The sequence below is a fragment of the Passer montanus genome, unplaced genomic scaffold (genome assembly GCF_014805655.1).
Source record: "Passer montanus isolate IOZ18808 unplaced genomic scaffold, ASM1480565v1 scaffold2, whole genome shotgun sequence".
In the NCBI taxonomy this organism is placed as follows: Eukaryota; Metazoa; Chordata; class Aves; order Passeriformes; family Passeridae; genus Passer; species Passer montanus.
Window position 1 is genome coordinate 9,127,614 of NW_024366591.1, and position 20,053 is coordinate 9,147,666.

The 20,053-nt window shown below is 40.7% G+C and overlaps 1 protein-coding gene across 2 annotated transcripts in view; it reads left to right on the top strand.

Annotated features, from left to right (window-relative positions):
- SLC35F3 (solute carrier family 35 member F3) overlaps window positions 1-20,053 on the top strand; it is a 173,577-nt gene that overhangs the window by 93,409 nt on the left and 60,115 nt on the right. The window contains exon 1 of one of the 2 annotated variants that reach the window (XM_039707721.1): window positions 18,301-18,488. The exons of the other annotated variant lie outside the window; for it this stretch is intronic. Coding sequence (XP_039563655.1) covers window positions 18,413-18,488 — 76 coding nt within the window. The 5' untranslated portion in view covers window positions 18,301-18,412. Of the gene's footprint in view, window positions 1-18,300; window positions 18,489-20,053 lie in introns of those variants that run through there. 2 annotated transcript variants of the gene reach the window in all.

The window sequence follows — 20,053 nt, forward strand, 5'->3', positions numbered from 1 at the left end:
AATTTTACCCAGGAGCTTTTTCCACTGATGCTAATTACCTTTGGATCATTCTCTCTGCATGAAAAGATTGTCTGGGGAGTCAGTAACAAGGTAATTTCCACTGCTAACAGCTCTTCAGAACAACTAAAACTCAAATCCCAATTTACCGTGTTTGTCTTTTGATATTTTTAATATTGTCAGCAATGGAAGTGCTTCTACACTTTGCTGCCACGTACCCTACTTTCAAACTAATTGATGCACCCTGTACAGTTCAGAATAACTAAACTCTGCTTCTCTTTCCTCTTCTGAGGAGAGATTACTCATTTATCTTCCAGCCTTACAAGTTTCTCCCCTTTTTCAGGCTTCTGGAATACACATATCTTTTCATGCAAAGATATTTTTGTCAACCTGAGGGTCACCCAAGGTGCCAAATGAACAATTTCTTACATACCTTTGACTGTGAGACAGGGCTGATTTCTCCCTAACACTTGGTCATAAGCACCTCCAGGGCTTTTGGGTCTCTTCACAGATACCAAGCTGCAGACGCAGTGGGTTTCTGCACACTGCTTTTGATCTGGATTCTTCCCTACCCAGGAATTAAGAATCCCAGGTTGGAATTAGGTTGTCTCAAATGTTTTCAATATTAACCTAAAATATAACCCCCCCAAGTTTATTCTGGTGAAGAGTGGTGCTCCAATAATGTAAAACAAAACTAAAATGAGCAGTGGAAAACAGCAGCCTGCACTGTCAGAGTACTCCATCTGCATGGCAGCCAGGGCTCTGAGTGTGGACTTGGCAGTGGGAACCAAGTGTCCTTTTGGCAGCAATCCCCTGCCATGGAGGGAGTCTCCAAAACTACCTAGCACAACAGGCAACTTAGTTTGCCACTTTGATTTGCTTTGGGAGCTCTCCTACTTTTTTGAATCCACCCAGTTCCTCTTTTTAGGATGGATTCCCATCTTCTGTCATCTCAGTCTTGCCACCCACCATCAGGTAGATTTTGTGCTTATAAGCAAGCGACTATGATGTAGCAGCCTTTTACCTTCCTATTTGGCACCAAGCCCTGAAATAAAATGATGCTAATATAGCAAGTAGGGCCTTTCTTTCTCTCCACTGCGTTGCTTAATTAGCACATTCTTTCAAGTTTGAATGGTTGCTGCATTTTGTGAAATAATAACTGTGCTAGTTATTCATGGTAACTACATTTCCAGGACTGTATCATATTTATAAATCATGTATCTAAAATATTCGCTATGCTTGTACTAACAGACTCTCAGCTTTCTGTTTGCTTTGAGTTATGCAAAGAGAGCACACACAATGTACAGCAGTTCAGAAGGTGCTCTTACCAGTACTCTCTCCATGCACCATCCTCCCCCCACTTTCCATGGGGGTTTGTTCCCATCGCAGCGCTGCCGCTGCTTGTGTGGCTCCGCACTAACAACAGCCGCACACGACTGCGGCAAATGCCAAATACACCTGGTAATACTGCAAGCAGCATGTCTCGTCTCAGCTCTGAAACACATAACAAAGCCAAATCAGAACAATCTCAAGGTGATTGTAACAACCAGCCAAAATGGCTGAGTGAGGAGGAAAAGCCCTATCACGCTTTGTGTGGAAGTCTAAAGCTTTTTGGTGACTTGGAGTCCAATTGTAGTGCTTTGACAAAGATGTTTTATAAAAAAGCCGAGAAGCATTTTCTGCTGCCTTTATAGGGAGGCTCAAACTGAAGAGAAGTATTTGACATAGGCCATATCTTAATTGCAAAATCACTAAACAGTACACCATGTGTTCTAATAATAATCTTCTCTTACTTGTTTATTATCATGCACTAGTTATGTGTGAATGCAAGGACATTTTGAGGAAGCAAATAAAACTTGATGTTATATCACTAGAGTTATTAAATAAATTTTTCAGGATTTTTTTCTCTCTTGCCTTCTAGTTCAAAATGACAGTGAGTTTTCTATAAATAGTGTGTCTACATGAAAATATGCACTTTAAGATATCATATGTACAGGTTATAAATACGATATTTTGAATACCTACACAATTTTTCTATACTTCTCATAATGTTCTTTTATCTGGAAACTCTGTGTTTGGTAGTTGATCACAGATGAGGCATGCCTGGTGTAAATCCTTTGCTCTGGTTCTTTCAGTCTCCACTGAAAACCTTCTACACTTTCCAGCAGTCCCGATGGTCCAGTTCACTGCAGAAAATGTAGTGATTAACTGAATTATTCCTTCAGTGGGACTTCTTTTCTTCTACAATTCCATGGACTTCAGCAGAATAGACCAAATGTGCACTTGGTGAGTTACCAGAGTTGCCCAGGAGTAAGTTTCCAGAGAGAGCAGCAGTAGCTTCTCCATTGACTCCTGTGGAATTTGGATCTTTTCTTCAAGACCAGGATACAGATACCCTTCTCCTGGAGGGTCAATAGACATAGTTCACACAGTCAGCTTCTAGGCTTGTACACACATGCTCAGGAAAGTCAGGACATCTCCTCACACAAGTAGCAAACTGAGCTCCCAAAAGGGAAAACAGTTCACTGAAGCTCTTTAAACACATCTTTATCTTTAGATGCTCTGAAGAGAAACCAGAGTATACATCCACAGAAGTAGCAGGGAGGGAAGTGCTATCACAAATTTTGCCTAAAAGTGCTGTCAAATGCTGCAGGAGTCTTGAGATCTTCGCCCAGGATGGCTGAGCAAGATCTTGTACTTGCAGAGCTCCTGGGTGTCTGGGTGCACACATCTCCTCTCCCCAGCTGCCTTGCAGGAGGCTGTGCCTGTGCAGAACACTCGTGCTTGGCCTGGGGAGCTGGGGGCACCTGTGCTCTGTCACAAATGGGTTTCCACATGCACCACTGCACACTTCCATCAGCTGCTGCTGCTTGGAAGTCCAAGGTGTGACTTAGTCTGCTGGCATCCACAGCCTGACTGTAGTACTGCTTTATTTCATCCTTTTGCTTCTGAGGAAGTAATTTATCTGTCTCAGGAGATTTAAATGATGGGCAGGCATAAAGTGAATGAAAACAAGTGTTGTCTAGCAAAGCAATAGTCTCCATTCTTGATCATAAATATGACAACATAGTGATAAATAAGAATGTTGAAAAAGGAAGATGAGATAAAATCATATATATATATACATATGAAATATTCTAACTGTCTTCTAAACTTTTTCTGAGAGATTTCTTAACTGTTAAAGCTGAGGGCTAATCAAGAGATCAGCATGCTGCATTGTAGTGTATAATAAATTGTGGGCTCTCCTTGCACAGTCTCTGCTTGGATTTTCTCTAATACTTAACAGTTGTCAGGATTACAATGTGTATAAATGATATGTCAGAGCAATTCTAGGACCTCTGCTTTCCTATTAATCCACTTAAGGAAATGTATTGTGGTTGCAGCCTGGGTTGGCTGCAAATGTGCTTGAACATTATAATGGATATAATGAATGTTCCTGTACTATTGTTCAAGGCTGTCTAGGTTGGACTGTGCAAAGCCTCTCTTCATAGGAGAGGTGACCTTTTACAACTGACATATCTTCCTGCTAATTACATTCAGTCTCTTTATGTCCCAGACAGAATGACTGTAATGTAAACATTCCTCCTTTCTGTAGGTAAATGTGATTTATGTATTAAGGAAGGCAATACCTGTACAGCATTTTGGTCTCACAAATTCACTTACAGGAAAGACAGACATGTAGCCAGTTCTCTGTGTCCCTTAACATTCAAAACATTAAAATGTGACTTTGTATTTTCAGTTCCTTCTTTTCTTCCTCTGACTTCTGTCAAAGTTGTTGGCAAGATTAATCACATTAAATCAGACCACTAAATGTAAAGAAACACTACCCTCCCAGTTTTTCTGGGTTCCACACTGAAGTGGCATAATTCCCCATAAGTATGAATTCCTTATTTATTACATTAAATTTATCTGTTGTCCTCAGTTTTGACCAACTGTTCATGGACCAGCTTCAGCTGGAATAGGAGAAAACATGAGGAGGGGAAAAGACCAGAATCACAGATAATGTCCAGAATGAAGAGAGGATGGAAAGACAGAATTATTTCATTTAGAGAAGGGTTAATTAGGAGAGAGCAAAGTGAGTGCAGAGAAAACCAGAAAATGGTTGAGGGATCATGTTTCAGTCCTGTCCTGTTTGAATTTTCTCATAAAACAAGAAAAAAAAAGAATTGTTTTGGTTTACTTAGCCAGTAAAACAGATAGGCAGCAGCTGTGAAACTGAGAGTAGTGTTTTTCACATGGGGAAAAACTGACTTGCAGGACTTCTGCAATGAAAAATATACTGAGACTGTGAGTTCAGCAGGACTCAGGAGAGGATGGGGCTTTTTGGGTGGAGTTCAATGTAGTCCCAGCAACATCAAATGAAAGTGTCGTGGGTTAAATATATGACATGGAGGGAAGGAGGAGAATCTGCATCAGCAAAGCACTGATGCACATTTTTAGCTTTAAATATCTACTTAAAGCCACTCAGCAAATCACTTTGTAAGCAGCTACAAAGCTCTGAAGATCTGCTCAAGTTGGTTATGTTCAAGCTTCATTATTTGGTATTTTGATTATATGCCTGGGCACTTTTCCACAGTATGGAGCTTGAAATTGAAAAGTGCTGAGGGGTAATGTCAACATCAAGCATAATAAGCATGAAATTATGAACCATGCAATACAGCAGAAAAACACAGAATGCAAATGTATCCAAAGGTGTAATATTTGAAAGCAGCACTCCTATTGCCATGGCTCTGGCTTCAGCTGCTGAGACATAGAGCCTGCTTAATATACATGACTTTTGTCAGGAATCATGGCATGTTACTGACGTGACAGATAAAAGTGTATGACTTACAATATGCTATTTTACATGACTATAATAGAAATTATTTTGTTCTGTGCTCACTTTCCTTTGTTCTTGTGAATCTGAGACTTAGTTCAAGTCATTCTTGGGATCCATGGCAAATTCCTAAGGCTCCTTCACATTAAAATATGTACTGAAGAAGGAATGTCTGAAAAGAAAAATGAGAACAAATTAAAATAGGCTCTTGGTTGAGATTTATATTAAACCATTCTGACACACTCTTTTCTCTTATGTATTACCCACAGTTGCTTTGCCTTTCTCCTCCAGACATATTAACCTACTCCTTCTTATTCAACTTCTTCCTTACTTAGGCTTTGGATTCTCATAATCATCCTCAGTGCTGAGCAGCAAAAAAATTTCCTGCAAGCCTGGAGGACCTTCTCTGTTCCCTTTCATCCATCTGTATTATGTGCAACAGAAGTAGCAGTGATTCTAATTATGGAAATTCTGTAATCATTAACATTTTATAAATAATCTGTTTCTTCTTTGAGATGGTCCTATTCCAGCAGCAGATATTCTGCTCATATTCTGCTCATATCCTCTGCTACTAGCAAATTGTTGAGGATTTGGCATTCTTCAACCTGCAAATAAGCTCCCTTCCCCCATTTGCTACATTCAGGGGTACCATTTTCTGTTAATCTCTTTTTAAAATGAGGTTTCTTAATGCTTATGTGCACCATTTAAGCAGGCAGGAGAATATCAGAATGTTAGCAGATAAGTGAAAAGGGACCTCTGTTACTAGCAAATCGTTGAGGATTTGGCATTCTTCAACCTGTAAATAAGCTCCCATCCCCCGTTTGCTACATTCAGGGCTACCATTTTCTGTTAATCTCTTTTTAAAAATGAGGTTTGTTAATGCTCATGTGCAGCATATAAGCAGGCAGGAGAATATCAGAATGTTAGCAGATAAGTGAAAAGGGAAGCATTAATGACTTCTGTTTGCTCTTCAGTACCCTTTACCTCAAAGTTGTGCAACTATTAAAAAAAACCCCAACCAAACAAGACCAAAATGAAAAACAAAACAAAACAAAGAACACTCCCCCTCTCCCCCCTCCCAAAAAAAACCCCCCAAAAAAAACCTCAACAAACAAACAAAAAACCTCCCAAAACAATAGCTGAATACCTGAACACAACAACTCTCAGCACTGATCAGGCAATCATTGGCAGTCCCTTTGGACAGCAATTTCATCACACTGAATACATTATACTTGTTTTGAGTTGGAAATGAAAAAGGAAGCAAAATTTCTCTAGGTGAAACACAATAAAAATACAGCAGATTAAAGAACTTTCCCAAAGCTCCTGTTGATGGGTGCAGCAATTTGATCACACTGAATACATTGTACTTGTTTTGAGTTGGAAATTAAAAGGAAGCAAAATTTCTCCAGGTGAAACACAGAAAAAATACAGCAGATTAAAGAACTTTCCCAAAGCTCCTGTTGATGGGGTTAAAGGTAGAACATCATGGCCCTATTGCCAGTACATAGTGACATCACACTACCATTTGTAGCAAGGTTTTCAGTGAGTTTCAGTGACTTCCCTTGAAGCAGATAAAGCAATTTTGAAACTACAAACTGTCTGGAAGTGAGACCTATCTGGCTGAACTTGTTGTACATCTCTGCACTCTGAAATGTAGTCATTTTACTGGTAATGCAATAGGATGTGGTGTCTCTTCAATTACAGACTTTTCTGTTAAAAAAAAAAAAAAACAGCTCCAAAAAACCCAATTAATAGTAGGAGGAGTAAAGATCACGTGAAATAAAATGTACAAGGGTTTGGGTGTTTGGGGTTTTTTTTCTCACTGCAGTGACACAGGAAGTGAATGATGGGAAGAAACAGGATATCCACACCAGAGATTAAAGGCTTTTCCAATGAATGTAAGATGCTCATCGCTACTTCTGGTGGTACTCAATGATTACAGCACATGATAAACATGATTCTACCAGTAAGGGTGAATTGTTTAGGATTAGTAATTACATATGACAAAGTTACGTTTGATAAGATAGTGGGGAGATAGGGATGTAGCAAGATAAAAACAAATAGCTTGGCTCAATGCTAAAGTACTTAAAATGATCAGATAGAGTGCCAATGTCTAGGTGTTGGCTGCATTGAAAAATAGCATCTGTTGGAGGAGCTGCATGGTTGGTTATATACAAGTTAAAGAAGACTTTAAGTAAAAGGACTTAAACCAGTCTTGCTCCTTAGGGATTTAGACAGTTTGCAGTCAGGCATCAACTGGCAGTTAAATTGGGTGAAGCTTGATGTGGGTGGTATGGATTGACTAAAATGCAAACAACTTATTTTCTTATCTTTGTCTACATTATACACTGACAGGGGAGGAAGAGCAAGGTCAAAACTCTTCTAAGTATATAGCATTAACCTAGATGAAGCATTATTATTATTATTATTACTATATGACACAGACTGAAGCATAGAAATTAAGGGCCAGTTTTCATTTAAATATATTGTTCTAAAAGCTAGACGTTATTTTGATTATAAGAGTAGCTCTTAAATATAAGAATGAAAAAACTGTTCTGAGATCCTGGTTAACAAGCCCAAAAGTCTTTTCTCCTGTTTGACGGGCAAGAAGTTATCTCAAGCTTAGTCATGCAATGGTCTTAACTCCTTGTAGATTTAAAGCTCTGTTTTTATTCTTTCATCTATCTCACACAAGCCTTCCAGGCATAGTTCTGCAACCTCCCTTGTTCATCCAAACAATCAGGAAAAGAGCACAAGATAAGCTTTTCTCATGGGTAAAAAGAAACCAAGAAAAGGCTTGTCAATTCCCATACAATAAACTTGTGTCAGGGGAGTACACATGCTTTTTCGATTAGGGTTTCTAAGTTCCTTTAAATGCACTAGCTATGTCCTATACAGTGATTAAGGGCTTCAGCAAATAGGGCCTGAGAGGCCTTACAACCTTCCAGTCTCCTATAAATGCATTTGCTTACTGATATTCCCTTATTTTCTTTATGTGTCTGTTGTTGCTGTCATTTTAATGCACTCTAGAAAGTCAGTCCTAGAGAAATGCCATTAGTGGGGGAAAGACTGAGCTAACAGCAAGTCTTATGCTCATTTCTGATGAAGTGCTAGCTAGTTCCTAGTGGTGTCTGAAAGAGCCAGAGAGCCTGGGATAAGTCTAAAGCTTTATTTTTTTTTAGATCTCAGTGAGCAATACTCAGTTTGTAATTACATTTTGCATTAGAAATGCCATTATCCAAGCTGGGTGTAATTTGACACTGAAGAGTTATTTCTTTCCAGTGAGTTACTACATGAAACAAGTATAAGTTATTTGCAAGGTGTTTTGTACTTAGTTAATCAGGAATAAATTGCTTGGCTTTTGTGCTATTTATTTCCATCGGGTGGTATGGGATCTAGATTTATGTTTTGAAGCATTGAGGGACTGTATTGCCTTGGTGAAGGCTTTAGGCAGTTATGTGAAAGAAAAGCAGTTGAAAAAATACTTGCTGCTGCCTGAATTATTACACATATCTAAATAATGAAGCCCCAGCCATGTTTGCCTCCTGCCTGTAACTGCAACAAAAAGTACTTGTGATTTTAATTACTTAAAGCAAATTCAAGTGGTTTATTAATACCAACATAACCCTAGGACAGAATTATAGTAATGTTTTATATACACTTGGGGGGATGCTGTTGGAAATAACATGCAAGGTATAAATCTGCTCTCCTGCTGCTTTTCAGTGAAAATTTAACCTGAGATCCAGACCTTCATCTGCTAGGAGTGGGAGAGAGAAGAGGAGCATGAACAGTCAACTCAGGGGGAGTTTCCTTGTTCCAGATCTCAGGAAAAAGTTTCTGCTATAGGTGCAGAGGCTGGAGCCTGTCTGATGGAGGCTCAGTGCAATTCAGAGGGAGATGGGTAGGCTGTCTCTGGCCCCTGTGATCATCCAGGCGTCTGTCCAGTTCCTAGCAAGGATCAGAGCACACCTCATCCTCTCATCCTACTGCAAGTGACACCAGGAGCTGATGCTGCCCCAGGGTTATGCTAAGACCACTGGGTACAAACCAAGAGAGCCTCTGACGGAGGGCAGTTGTCTCCCCATTACTCCTACTTCATATCTCTGTGCCATACAGTGGGTGTTCCTATGGAAATATCCAAAGGATTTGTCCTGGTGACCACAGTGAAGGGGTCAAACTGCAGCTAAAGAAGTCTCTTTGCAGAAGGACACATTAACCCCTATCAACACATTATAGGACAAGAAGCCTCCTTTTAACTGAGAACTGCATTTTTAGTAGTGTGTTTTTTACTCTGTCTGAAAGGAGCAGGATCTGATGAGTTCCACTGCTCTATCCAAAGCACACATGGACTTTTCTCACAATAGGCAGTTGCTTCTGTTCTTCTTGATTAACCTAATAGTCTCATTATTTCTTATTCCCATTATGTTTTGTGTTTGTGTTCTGATGTTTGTCTTTAGCTTATCCTACCTGGCAGTCCTCACTTTCCTTCTTTACCTTGGATTTTTCTACCTAATGTTTTGCCTTCTTTTAGTTTTTCTGCAGATTCCTAGCTTAACATGACCCTCCCTCCAACTACTCTATAAGCTAATATTTTTTGTTTGTCTACATTTTAAATTTGGGTTCTTTTTAGCTGTTTTATTATTACAGTTTTATCAGCAATGACAGTTCCAACAGAGAGTGCATTGAATGCAATAACAAAGTTCCCATTAGTTCAAAAGAAAATCAAGTGAGTCATGGGAATGTAAAACCATGTGCGTAATCTCATTACAGATATCCCTGGTACTGTTAATTAATCATCCAGATTCATTCCCCAAAAGCATTAACTAAATCCAGTCTAGGAGTTGGGGTATTAAGGATAAGCAGCAAGAAGGCTTTATAAAGGGTTGTCCTATTATTGTGTGAAAGTCAGGGCTTATAGCTTAGAATGACACATCTTTGGTGCTCACAGCTATTGTCACATAAGCATGGAACTGGGAGTTTCTACTCCAGCATTTTTAAAAATCACCATGACTATTTTAACAAGATCTATAAAGATTTTGCAGTTTCTGCTAGCAAGAGACAGCATGAGCCCACTATAACTTCTTTCATCTCTTACTGCAAGAAAAGAAAGACAAGATCCACCAATGAATAATCACATTCCAAGGAAGGTTGTAGAAACCGTTGCTTTTTTGAAACACTATGTAAATTTCAAACTCCTAAATGTTGGCAGGGATCAAGCTGACAAAGGATAAAAGCTGTGTATCATAAAGAACCTCCACAAACAGCACATATATATTGTGTCCAGGTGGGTGGGGAAAAAATAGGGTAGTAAATGTAGTTAATTACTATAGTAAATTTATGTGCCATAGTACAGTACCAGCTGAAAATAGAGAGAAGCACGAGAGTCGCTAAGAGAAACCATCGTTTTCTTCCTGTTTCTTTCCTGAATCCTTCACAGATCCTAAGGCTGTGGTTCCTCTATATCTGCTGAAACCTAAGGCAACCTTCTCATCAATATCTGACCAGTATGTACAAAATATTTTAGAGCTAAGCTGAATTTCCTATCTGAATAATTAAAAATGCAGAGTTTTTGCTTATTTTAGATTAAATTCATCAAATAGAAAATATAATGTTACAATCCTGCCTTGTTTATCCAAAGTAAACTGTTGGAAAAAAGCCTCCCATTTTCCTCAGTCTCAGCCCTCTCTTGAAGGCTTCAACAAGCACAGTGTTACAGTCTAAGTATAAGACTGAATTTAATGCAAGATATTTGGGGTAGATGATACTCTTTGCTGCCCATGCATTCATCTGGTATGGCTACACTTAAAATCTGTGGAATTATTCTAGTTTTGCATTGTTCTGAATCTCCTGACTATATCCATGGTCCTTTATATAAAGTACCTTTCTGAAGGGACAAAGCAGCCATCCTAACTTTGCAGCCACAACCTCAAGCTAGTTTCCTGTCTTTAAGCCTGCTCTTTTAATCAAAACTCCCATGGCCTTGAACCAGCACAAAGGACTTACTCTTTCTTTGTGGTGCTGCCCGTGAATATCAGTCACTATACCTTTGCTGTAGGCATTCATCTGACATTTCATTGTTCAGCAATGCACTTGTGAGGTTAAAATAATTCACTTTGTAAAGATGTACAAGATTGTGAGTCAATTTATGAACATCTAGAGTATTAAGAGAGATACTTCTTAGTCTACAAAACACTGTTTCACTGTCATTTCAAAAATTCATATTTAACATGTGACCCAAAGATTTTAATTATTCTTTCACTAGTGATAAACAGCAGTAATAATATATTCATCTCCTCTTCATTAAGAAAGGGTAATAGATTATAAATATTAAGCCTGTTAGATATACTCTAATGATGAATAACAATAATGTTTGAGTGTTCTCAGGGCTTTTCAGCATAGGATCTCAAAAGCACATGGAGAAAGTAGTAGCCAAGCTTTGTCCCAAGATACTTGTGAGTAACTGGTGACAGCAGCTTAACTCAGGCCTGGTGCCACGAAGAAGGCAGAGCCTGAAATGGAGTGGGAGGATTGCACTGCCACTGCTCACTGCACACACTAGTGTGCTTTTAGATTTTACAGTAGGCATTTCCACCCCAGCATTTTCTCCCTTTTCCTTTTCCCAGTGTCTGAAGGCAGATACTCATCTAGGAAACAGGCTTATATTACTGTCTCATAATAAGATAGCTGGGACCCAACTATATTAATATGTGCCCTAATGGCAGCTGAAAGGGGTAAAAGGAAAAGCTCCTCCCAAAAAAGAGAAATAGCCAGTGGGCTCAAGAAAAACAATTGGCCTCAGTAAGAGTGGGAGACTGGAGTGATTAGGATAGCAGAATAGAGAGGATATAATTACAAAGCACGTGGTGCCAAAAGGCTCATCCTATATAATTTCTTTTAAATAATATCTATGCTTGAAGGGAGAACTCAGTGTGCCAAACTGATTGGTCTCTTTGAGGGCAATCAGCACAGCTACTTGCTTTAAGCATTTCAGTGAGCGTTCCCAGGAAAATTAACCTGTTTGATTCCAGAGATCTGGCTTGCTGCTTCCTGAGAATTAACCCAGAATCGCACTCTGCTGAAGCTCACTTGGAGCTCCTGTGAGGAAGCAGGGCAAACTTGGAAAAACAGGGGAGAGGCTGTGCTTAGGTCATTATTTTTAATCCTCATCTAATTTGAATTCTTCTGGACATAGCACCATTATTGTGCAGTCAGAAATTAAATCATAGAGCAAAGGGTCTGAGAGCTTGAGAGGTGCACAGCTTCTGGACAGCGACAGCAAATTTATTGTGAAGCTGTAAATTGTGACATCTAAGACACTTCCAAAAGTCCCAGTACTAACTGTTAAGGGTTGTGATGGACATGAACAGTTAAAAAAGAAAGTACAATGGAATGGATTTTTCTCTTTGTGTAACTTTATAAGTGGATGTGGCATCCAATTCATATTGCAAGCTCTTTAGTATTGGCACTGGGAGGAATTTGACAAAGGAAAGACCTGATAAAGAAAAGACAATGCAAAGGAAAAAAAAGAACCAAGGAAATACTGACAATAAAAAATAAGAAGAAAGACAAAGTGCAGAGTATACACAGGGGAACAGGAAAGAATGTAGTTATTTAAAGTGTTTAAAATCAGTCTTCCTGGTAAAAGGAGAACACAGGAATCAGTTTGGATCTTCTTGCTCTTACACATCCTTGTATTTTAAATAGGCAGCAATTTTCTTCCTGGCAAATATCTGGTGAGTTATTTACATAGGTTGAAACCTTCTCCATTTCACAGGCTATTGGGAGTGCTTAAGTCCTACCTAATCTTTGGTTCGAACAGCTGGCAATAAAACTTAAATTGGACAGATTTTGTGATTTCCTAGAACACTATCTGTAAAACCAGTGACTTGAAATATGGAATATATCTCCTCAGAAGTATCTTTACTGTTATTTTCTGAAAGATTTTTGGATGCTCCTTTTTCATCTCTTATTCCTGTTCTGCCTAATACAAACTGGGTGGACAGTGCATAGTTCTGTAAATATTCAAGTGAGAAGATGAAAAGAAATGTGATTCTGTCTTCAGTTCCTGTGGTTTGTTTTTGGATGTTTGAGGCCAGGAACATGTGCTTATTTGCTCAGACAATTCTGAAAGAACCTTTTTTTTGAGGGCAAAAGATCCCCTCACAGACTGAATTTATTTATTTTCTTTCTGAGTCAAATATGTTTTTTTAATCGTGTTTTTAGGTTTTAGGTATTTTTATTCTGTTTTCATATATTCCAGCTTCAGATGTTTTTCACCTACTTTTCCTTCACTGCTCAAAGTGTGAGCTACTGACAAACATGGTCTCCTGGCCTTTGTGTCTTTGTTAGAAGTCCTCCTGAACTGGGGTGTTTCAGGAGTGGAGGTTTGACTCAGCCTACACAACGTTTATGAGGGCAAAAAATGTGCACAACTACATTGAAATGCATTTCACATCCAGTGCTTTACAAAAACAACTGGCCAGGAGTGGGTTGGTGGTGAAGAATGTAGAGGTGATGCTCAGTTATTTTTAATACTGTATGTATCCTAGGTTATTGAAGGGTTAAGAAGTAATTGTTGCTGCATTGTTGATGTTGATGCAATGTATTTTTTATTAAAACAATGTACTTTTTTATGATTTGAGATGATTTAGGTCTTGTAATCAGACAATGTCCCATATACAAATATGCAAGGAAAAGCAATTGCCAGATAAACCCAGGAGGGTGTTAAAACTCTGAGATTAAATCTAGCTTTTTTCTTACATTTTGTGGAATTCACCAGTATTATTTGAAATGCAGCTGTTCTTTATGCACAAAACCAGGAGAGCTTCTCATAAAATATTGGAAATATTTAATATTTTATGAGACTTGGAAATAAAATCCAGCAGTGCTGTCTCCTCCAGTAATGCTTACAGCAGTTATAAACAGAAAGTTAAAAAAAATGAGAGGAAGATATTCTCACCAGGACTTTGCATCTATGTCTAGGAACTGTTGGATAGATATTGTCATGTAGACAGTCTGCAGCCCTTATGGGCACCTCACATGCCACTGTTATCTGTAGCACTCTCTTCTGATCAGATTGGAAGAGAAAGCATTCAGGTGTGGATAGCAGTGACTCTACAGCAGAGTCCACGTGGTGCACTCTACTGAGCACCTTGGGCCAGGGAGGTTTGAATCCCTCCTCTTCCTTCCTCCTTCCTTTCACAGCCTTGTTCTGTGAATTAAAGACACAACATTGAAAGTAACTGAACTATTTTGGAAGAGGGAAAATTGGAAAGACATTGTCCTTATGGCTACATTAATATTGCAGAGAAAAACTGTATGTAAATTTGACAAAAATGTGAATTTGTTCTGAGTGGAGGTTGTGAATGTAGGAGCCTGCAAACAGAATAGTGGTGGATGGTCACCAGACAGAGCATCTCAATGCAGATTTCAGAATGATTGCAGGACAGAAACCATTACTTCAAAAATAGCTAATATTTGTGTTGGAAATGTGCTTTTGACATCTGTGTTTTTTGAGCTTTGAAATAGAAACAGATTATAAAGTTATCAGTTATTGTAGCCAGCCAAAAGTAACACAGCAGTCAAGTAGAACAAGCTCCTCATAAAGAGACTGATAATTATTTGTGGACAATATTCACAAATTACTTCAAATATACTAGAGGAAAGGATAATTTGTTTCCTGGAAGGTTGTGGCCGGTGTTGGTATTATGTATGTGTTTGACTCCTAGCATGTGAATTCATTCTGGTATGAGATGGAGCCTGTTAGGAAATTGGCTACATGAGTAAAAGTCCACACTCCATTTCCTTTAAGGTTGCTAAGCACAGCAATTATTGCCCTCAGTGGTAAGGCAAGCACATAAATTAATAAATGTCCTATTAATGAGTACACTAAACATGAAAATGTCTGAACTGGGGAAATACCAATGTGCCTGTTAGCAACAGGGCCTTGTTTCATGTTGGTTAAACAAACTAGCTAACAGGATAAAAATCAAAGGCTGTAGCACACATAACTGAGAATTTAGTTTTGTCTTGAATCTACCTTCCTGTGTAAATAAAGAATCTTTCAGGAAAGGGGTTGTCATCCATAGGTTTAAAAGCAGTGTGATGCTGAGTGTTAGCACATTGTGTAAAGGTTTATATGTACAAAACCAACCCAATTACTATAATTTTTTTATCTAAAATGAAGAAGAGTAGTCAACTCTAACAAAACTAGTTCCATCAAACTACAAAGTCTACAAATTCTTCAACCTGGGCAAATTCCGACTGCCTTATCCTGAATTTTTAATCTGACCTTCCCTTTTTCACATCCTTGCTCTTGATTTCTAATGAAAGTCTGCCTTCTCTAGTTTCCAAGGTTTGAGAATTTCTTTCCACATTTGTAAAGTGTCCACAGCCCAGACATCCACCAGTTTCTCCTCCATTGCCTCCTGAATACAGGAGTGGTGCTTTAAAGGTTAAAAGCCATAAATTTGACTTGAAAATTTACCCCATGTGAATCAATTTTGCATTGCTTATACTGTAAGATGCTTACAGTAAATGAAATTAAATGTAATCCAGCAGTAAATGTGTTAAAGCTGGGGGAGGAGGGGGTGCTGCAGCTACAGAGAGTAACAAGCCTGCTGCCAAATGCAGCTTTCACAGAAGAGTCCCTGGAACACAGTCCTCAGGCACCCTAGTCTTCATTAAATAAACACAACATTTTTTTTATTGTGATATGTGGCTGGTATTTTTATGCACAGTGTAAAACAGAGGCCTAGTGTGGATTTCTGGTGTAAGTGTGTGTGCCTGTAAGGGCAGGAAGAGAAACCAGACTGTTGAAATGCTCAGGAGTTGGAGTTGAGCAGAGCTGTATATGAATCAGCTGTACTTCACACATACATAGGGCAAAAGAGCCCACAAGCAGTTGGATGTCCTCTCCCATGCCTTGGTTGGATACTGAATGTCCTCAATTGCTTTGAAATCTTCTTTGGGTGACTAAACTGAACACTGAGGAGTGGAAGCTTGAGTGCTGTGGCTGTGCAAGGCATCCTGAGAGGAGGAAGGAGGACAAGATGCCTCTTAGCTCTCCTGCAGCACCAGCTGCAGAGGGGCCAGCCAGCCACAGGAGAAACTTATTGCCATACACATCTTTGATGTTTGGAGTTCTGGGCTTAAATAAAACATTGGGAGCCTGAAATGTGTTAACAACTCTGCAAACCCTGCAGTATTACACATGGTTAAAGGAACGTGTCATCCAAAGCCCCATTTTTTCTCTGTGACTTTCTGTGTGAGCAGCACCACCCTCCAAGTAAAAGAATGTACTTAATGTGTCTTTCCTTTAACAAAGAAGAGAGCATAAGCCCTTTAGAAGGAAAGAATATAAGTGCCTAGCAACAAAGACTTTTTAACATATATACTTTTAATTCTTATGACCATCCCATTGATTACACGTATAACCAGAAGAGAAGTCTGATTATCCTTATGCAGCCATTTACTTCTGGGAAAAACTGATAACTTTTGGATGTAAAATGCTGATTTAGTGTTGTCCTCCTTATATAGCAGAGCTGAGATGATCCTGGAAGATCTGCTCAGAACAGAAGCCAGAGTTCTCCAGGTTCTGGTGTTACTTGTCACCTGAATCTAAGGGAGTCTCTTAAATTATGTGGCTGTATTTTAACTACCAGTGAGCCTGAAGTTTCTTCCCAAAGGCAGTGTAAAATGAGTTAATATTTTAAAATCTGTTTTGAAATCCTCAGATTACAGGCATTGCAAGATCACAAAACATTTCATGGACAGAAACATCTGAGGTGAAATCTGCCTCTCTTTATGTAACTTCTTTCAATAACCAGAAACCAGTTGGACTCTGAGAATAAATAGTGCAATGAAACAAGATGGACCCATGGTTCTCAAATGCTTATGATCTGTAAGATCCCAGGAAACTGAATTGGTCAGACAATTCTACTAAAAATCTTGGAAATAACCATGAAAACCACCAACCATCATTTGACCAAGCTGATATTTTGTAGTCTTAGGAGTAAGTACATGATTATTTTATTCAGAAGAATCACTTTGAAGGTAGCCTAATGATTTTTGTATGAGCTTTATCTCAAAGGTTGCACAGAAGAGGCATAGGAAGTGCTAAACAACCTGGAGCTTTGTCAGACTGCAGATCAACCGATGAGACCCATGCAAACGAATAGTGTAGGTCTGACCCCTGGGAAAGCTCACCTTTAAATATAAAGAACTTTCTAGCCAGCAGAAGTAGGGTGGTGTTTTCCCACGGTTTCCTAAAAAGTCTGTCAGAACTGATTTTAATAGTGTGGGTCTGACCCCTTGACAAAGCTCGCCTTTAAACATAAAGAACTTTCTAGCCAGCAGAAGTAAGGTGGTGTTTTCCCACGGTTTCCTAAAAAGTCTGTCAGAACTGATTTTCAATAGCTGCTATTTATATAATTAAAGAATACTTTGGAATGTTTGTGGAGTATTGATGGCTGCCCAGTCTTGTTTGCAAAGTACACTCATTTTAATTTGACCAGATCTTAAGAAATGTTGAGTATTTGCGCCCTGTCTGCTGACGCATCTCAGTTTGGAACCTGGTAAATCTGCAGAGTATTTTCATATCCACAGAAAAAAATCACAAGGATTAATGGGTGCTGAGGTCACTGTGCTCAGCATCTTGTGAATTCTGGTGCTCTGCTTACAGTGATATAAATTTATTTTACATCTTTCGTACTCATTCCTTATGGTGAGTTCTCTCCTGAACCCACTTGCATTAAGTCTCATTTATTAATGCCAGTTAGATTTTTGTGCTCTGACAGAAGGGTAGCTCTATCACATGTTGTTGGTATGTCATGATTGGGGATCTTAAAATTATTGGGGAAAAAACCAAAAACACCATAAAATGTTGCAACATACAAGCATCCAGTTGTGACATATGACATTTTATTTAATGTGTGTGGGTATGGACATACTTCTTTTTGTGCCTCAAAAGAAGTTGTTAAATTGTGATAAGAAAGCTGAAGAGTATGTGACTGCAGGTGTTGGAGTATTATCGGTAAATCCATGGAACATCTCATCTTGGCTGCTGGGTGGACTTTTGGTCTCCCCCCAAAAGGATACAGGAGGAACAGAAAAAGGCTGTGGCGAGGATGGCAGAAATTACTAAAGGCACGGATGAAAATTGACCCAAAATACTGTCTGGACTTGAAGGAAAACAAAGCAGGAGTAATACTGAGTAAATGATGAGAGTAAATTCTCCCTTCCTCTCAGACAGTGCGAAGAGAACTAAGCAGAGCGTGATGAGCCAGGAGCCCTTTCCGTGCGGTGCAGGAGCCCAGCGCCGGCAGCCACGGCCGGGGATCGCGGCTCGCTCCGGGGATCCCTGGCTGTCCGCAGCCGCATTACGGTCCCGGCTCGCTGCGACCTCCGCGGGAGCCGCCGGGGTCCGGCGCCGTCCGGGGGCTGCGCAGCGCCTCCCCCGCCGCGACCCGGGGGGCGGCCCCCTGCGGCAGAGGGCGGCGGGCCGGGAGCCGAGCCGGGCAGCGCCGCCGAAGAGGGCTCCGGCGGCGCCAGGATGTAGGCGCGGGGCGGCGGGGAGCTGCCGCCGGCGACGGGCTCGCCATGAAGAAGCATTCGGCCAGGGTGGCCCCGCTCAGCGCCTGCAACAGCCCCGTCCTCACCCTCACCAAAGTGGAAGGTAAACCACGTCGCTGCGAGCGGGACGAGGGTATCCCGGGGAGACCGGGCACGGCGAGCGGGGATGCTCCGGGGGGACCGAGCGCGGTGCTGGGGCGATGCCCGGCGGCGGGGACTGCGCGACTCCTGCGCGGGCGGTGCGAGCCCACGGGGCTGAGCGCAGCTCCCCCGCCGCCGGGCACCGCCGCGCTCAGCCCCGTCCGCCGCCCTGCTCAGCCCCCGCTCTTCCCTCGCCCTTACTCCAGAGGCAGAGCGCCTCTCCGGACCTCCCCTCGGGACGCGGGAGCAGCCCCCGAAGCCGTGGGCAGGTATCTGCCATGCAGGACCCTTGGCAGGAGGGAAGGAAGATGCTCGGCAGATTTGTTCTCCCGATGTAAGGAACACAGCCCCGTGTTCCAACCATCTGTCCTCACCTCTGTTTGCCAATCCAGCTGCATGGTAGCCGTGGAGTTGGAGTCTTATGGCCAGGAGGAACATGAGAGCCAAAGAGCAATGGGGGCTGGCAGACCTTTAGGGACCACAAGGACCTTTGAAGACATACAGTGATCGTGGCCAGGGACCTTGAAAAGGGCACTGATGTGCTCAGAAGGGTTCCCTGGAGAAATCTGAGGGTGAAGAGTTGTTTGCTTGGGTAGAAACCTGTAAGCCATGTCCTAGAGATGCAGGGGTGATGCGAAGGCAGGGTGTGGGTCAGGGAGAGGAGCCTGTCTGAAGGATGGATACAGAGCTCTGTTCCTGAAGGAAGAGCACAGGGAAAGCTGCTGGTTTGGGGGATGCCACTGGGCTATGTCATTGGTTGAGAAAATGGTGTTGGTGAAAGCAAAAGGTTGGCATGGGGGAATGGGAGGAGAGGCAAATAGAAAAGGGATGAGCAGAGTGAGGCAAATAGAAAGAACAGCTTAAAAAAGGGAATGATTGAATGTAAGACATAAAATGTGAATGTGAGACTGCAGAGAAAGCTCATGAAAAGGAAAAAACTAATACTGAAAAACTGAGAAATTAATAAAGGAAAAGAAAAAATGGTAGCAAAAGCTCTTTAGAGCAGAATGCAGAAGTGTGCAAGAGGAGAAAAGGAACTAAAAGCACCAAGTAAGAGTGGAAAGTAAAGGGTACCTGAAGGTTCTTTCAGTTCATGGAATATTCAGCTGTTGCATTCCCATAACATAAAAACCACCTATGGCAGAGATAGGAAAAGGGATCCCAGTTTTCTGATGGAAAGAGCACGCCTGATCTTCATTACACTATAATTAGATTTTTTAAAGCCCTTGGAGTTGACCCCATGCATAGTAGAGTGTTTCTCTTGAGGTTCGCATTGGAGGCTCCTCTGGGCTAGGAGCTCGTCTCCCTTTCTTTTGGTGCACTGCACAAGCTTTATGAATCATAAATAATAATAACCTACCAGGTTCCAGCTTTGAAATGTGGGTCATCTCATTCCTCTTTTACCAGTTCAAATACAGTTTATTACCTACCTTATATAGAAACAGAAGCAGAGCAATCTTTCACTTTGCCATAAAATTGAATCCTTTCAAGCGTTACCATGTCTGCTCTGCATACCAGCTCTCAGAT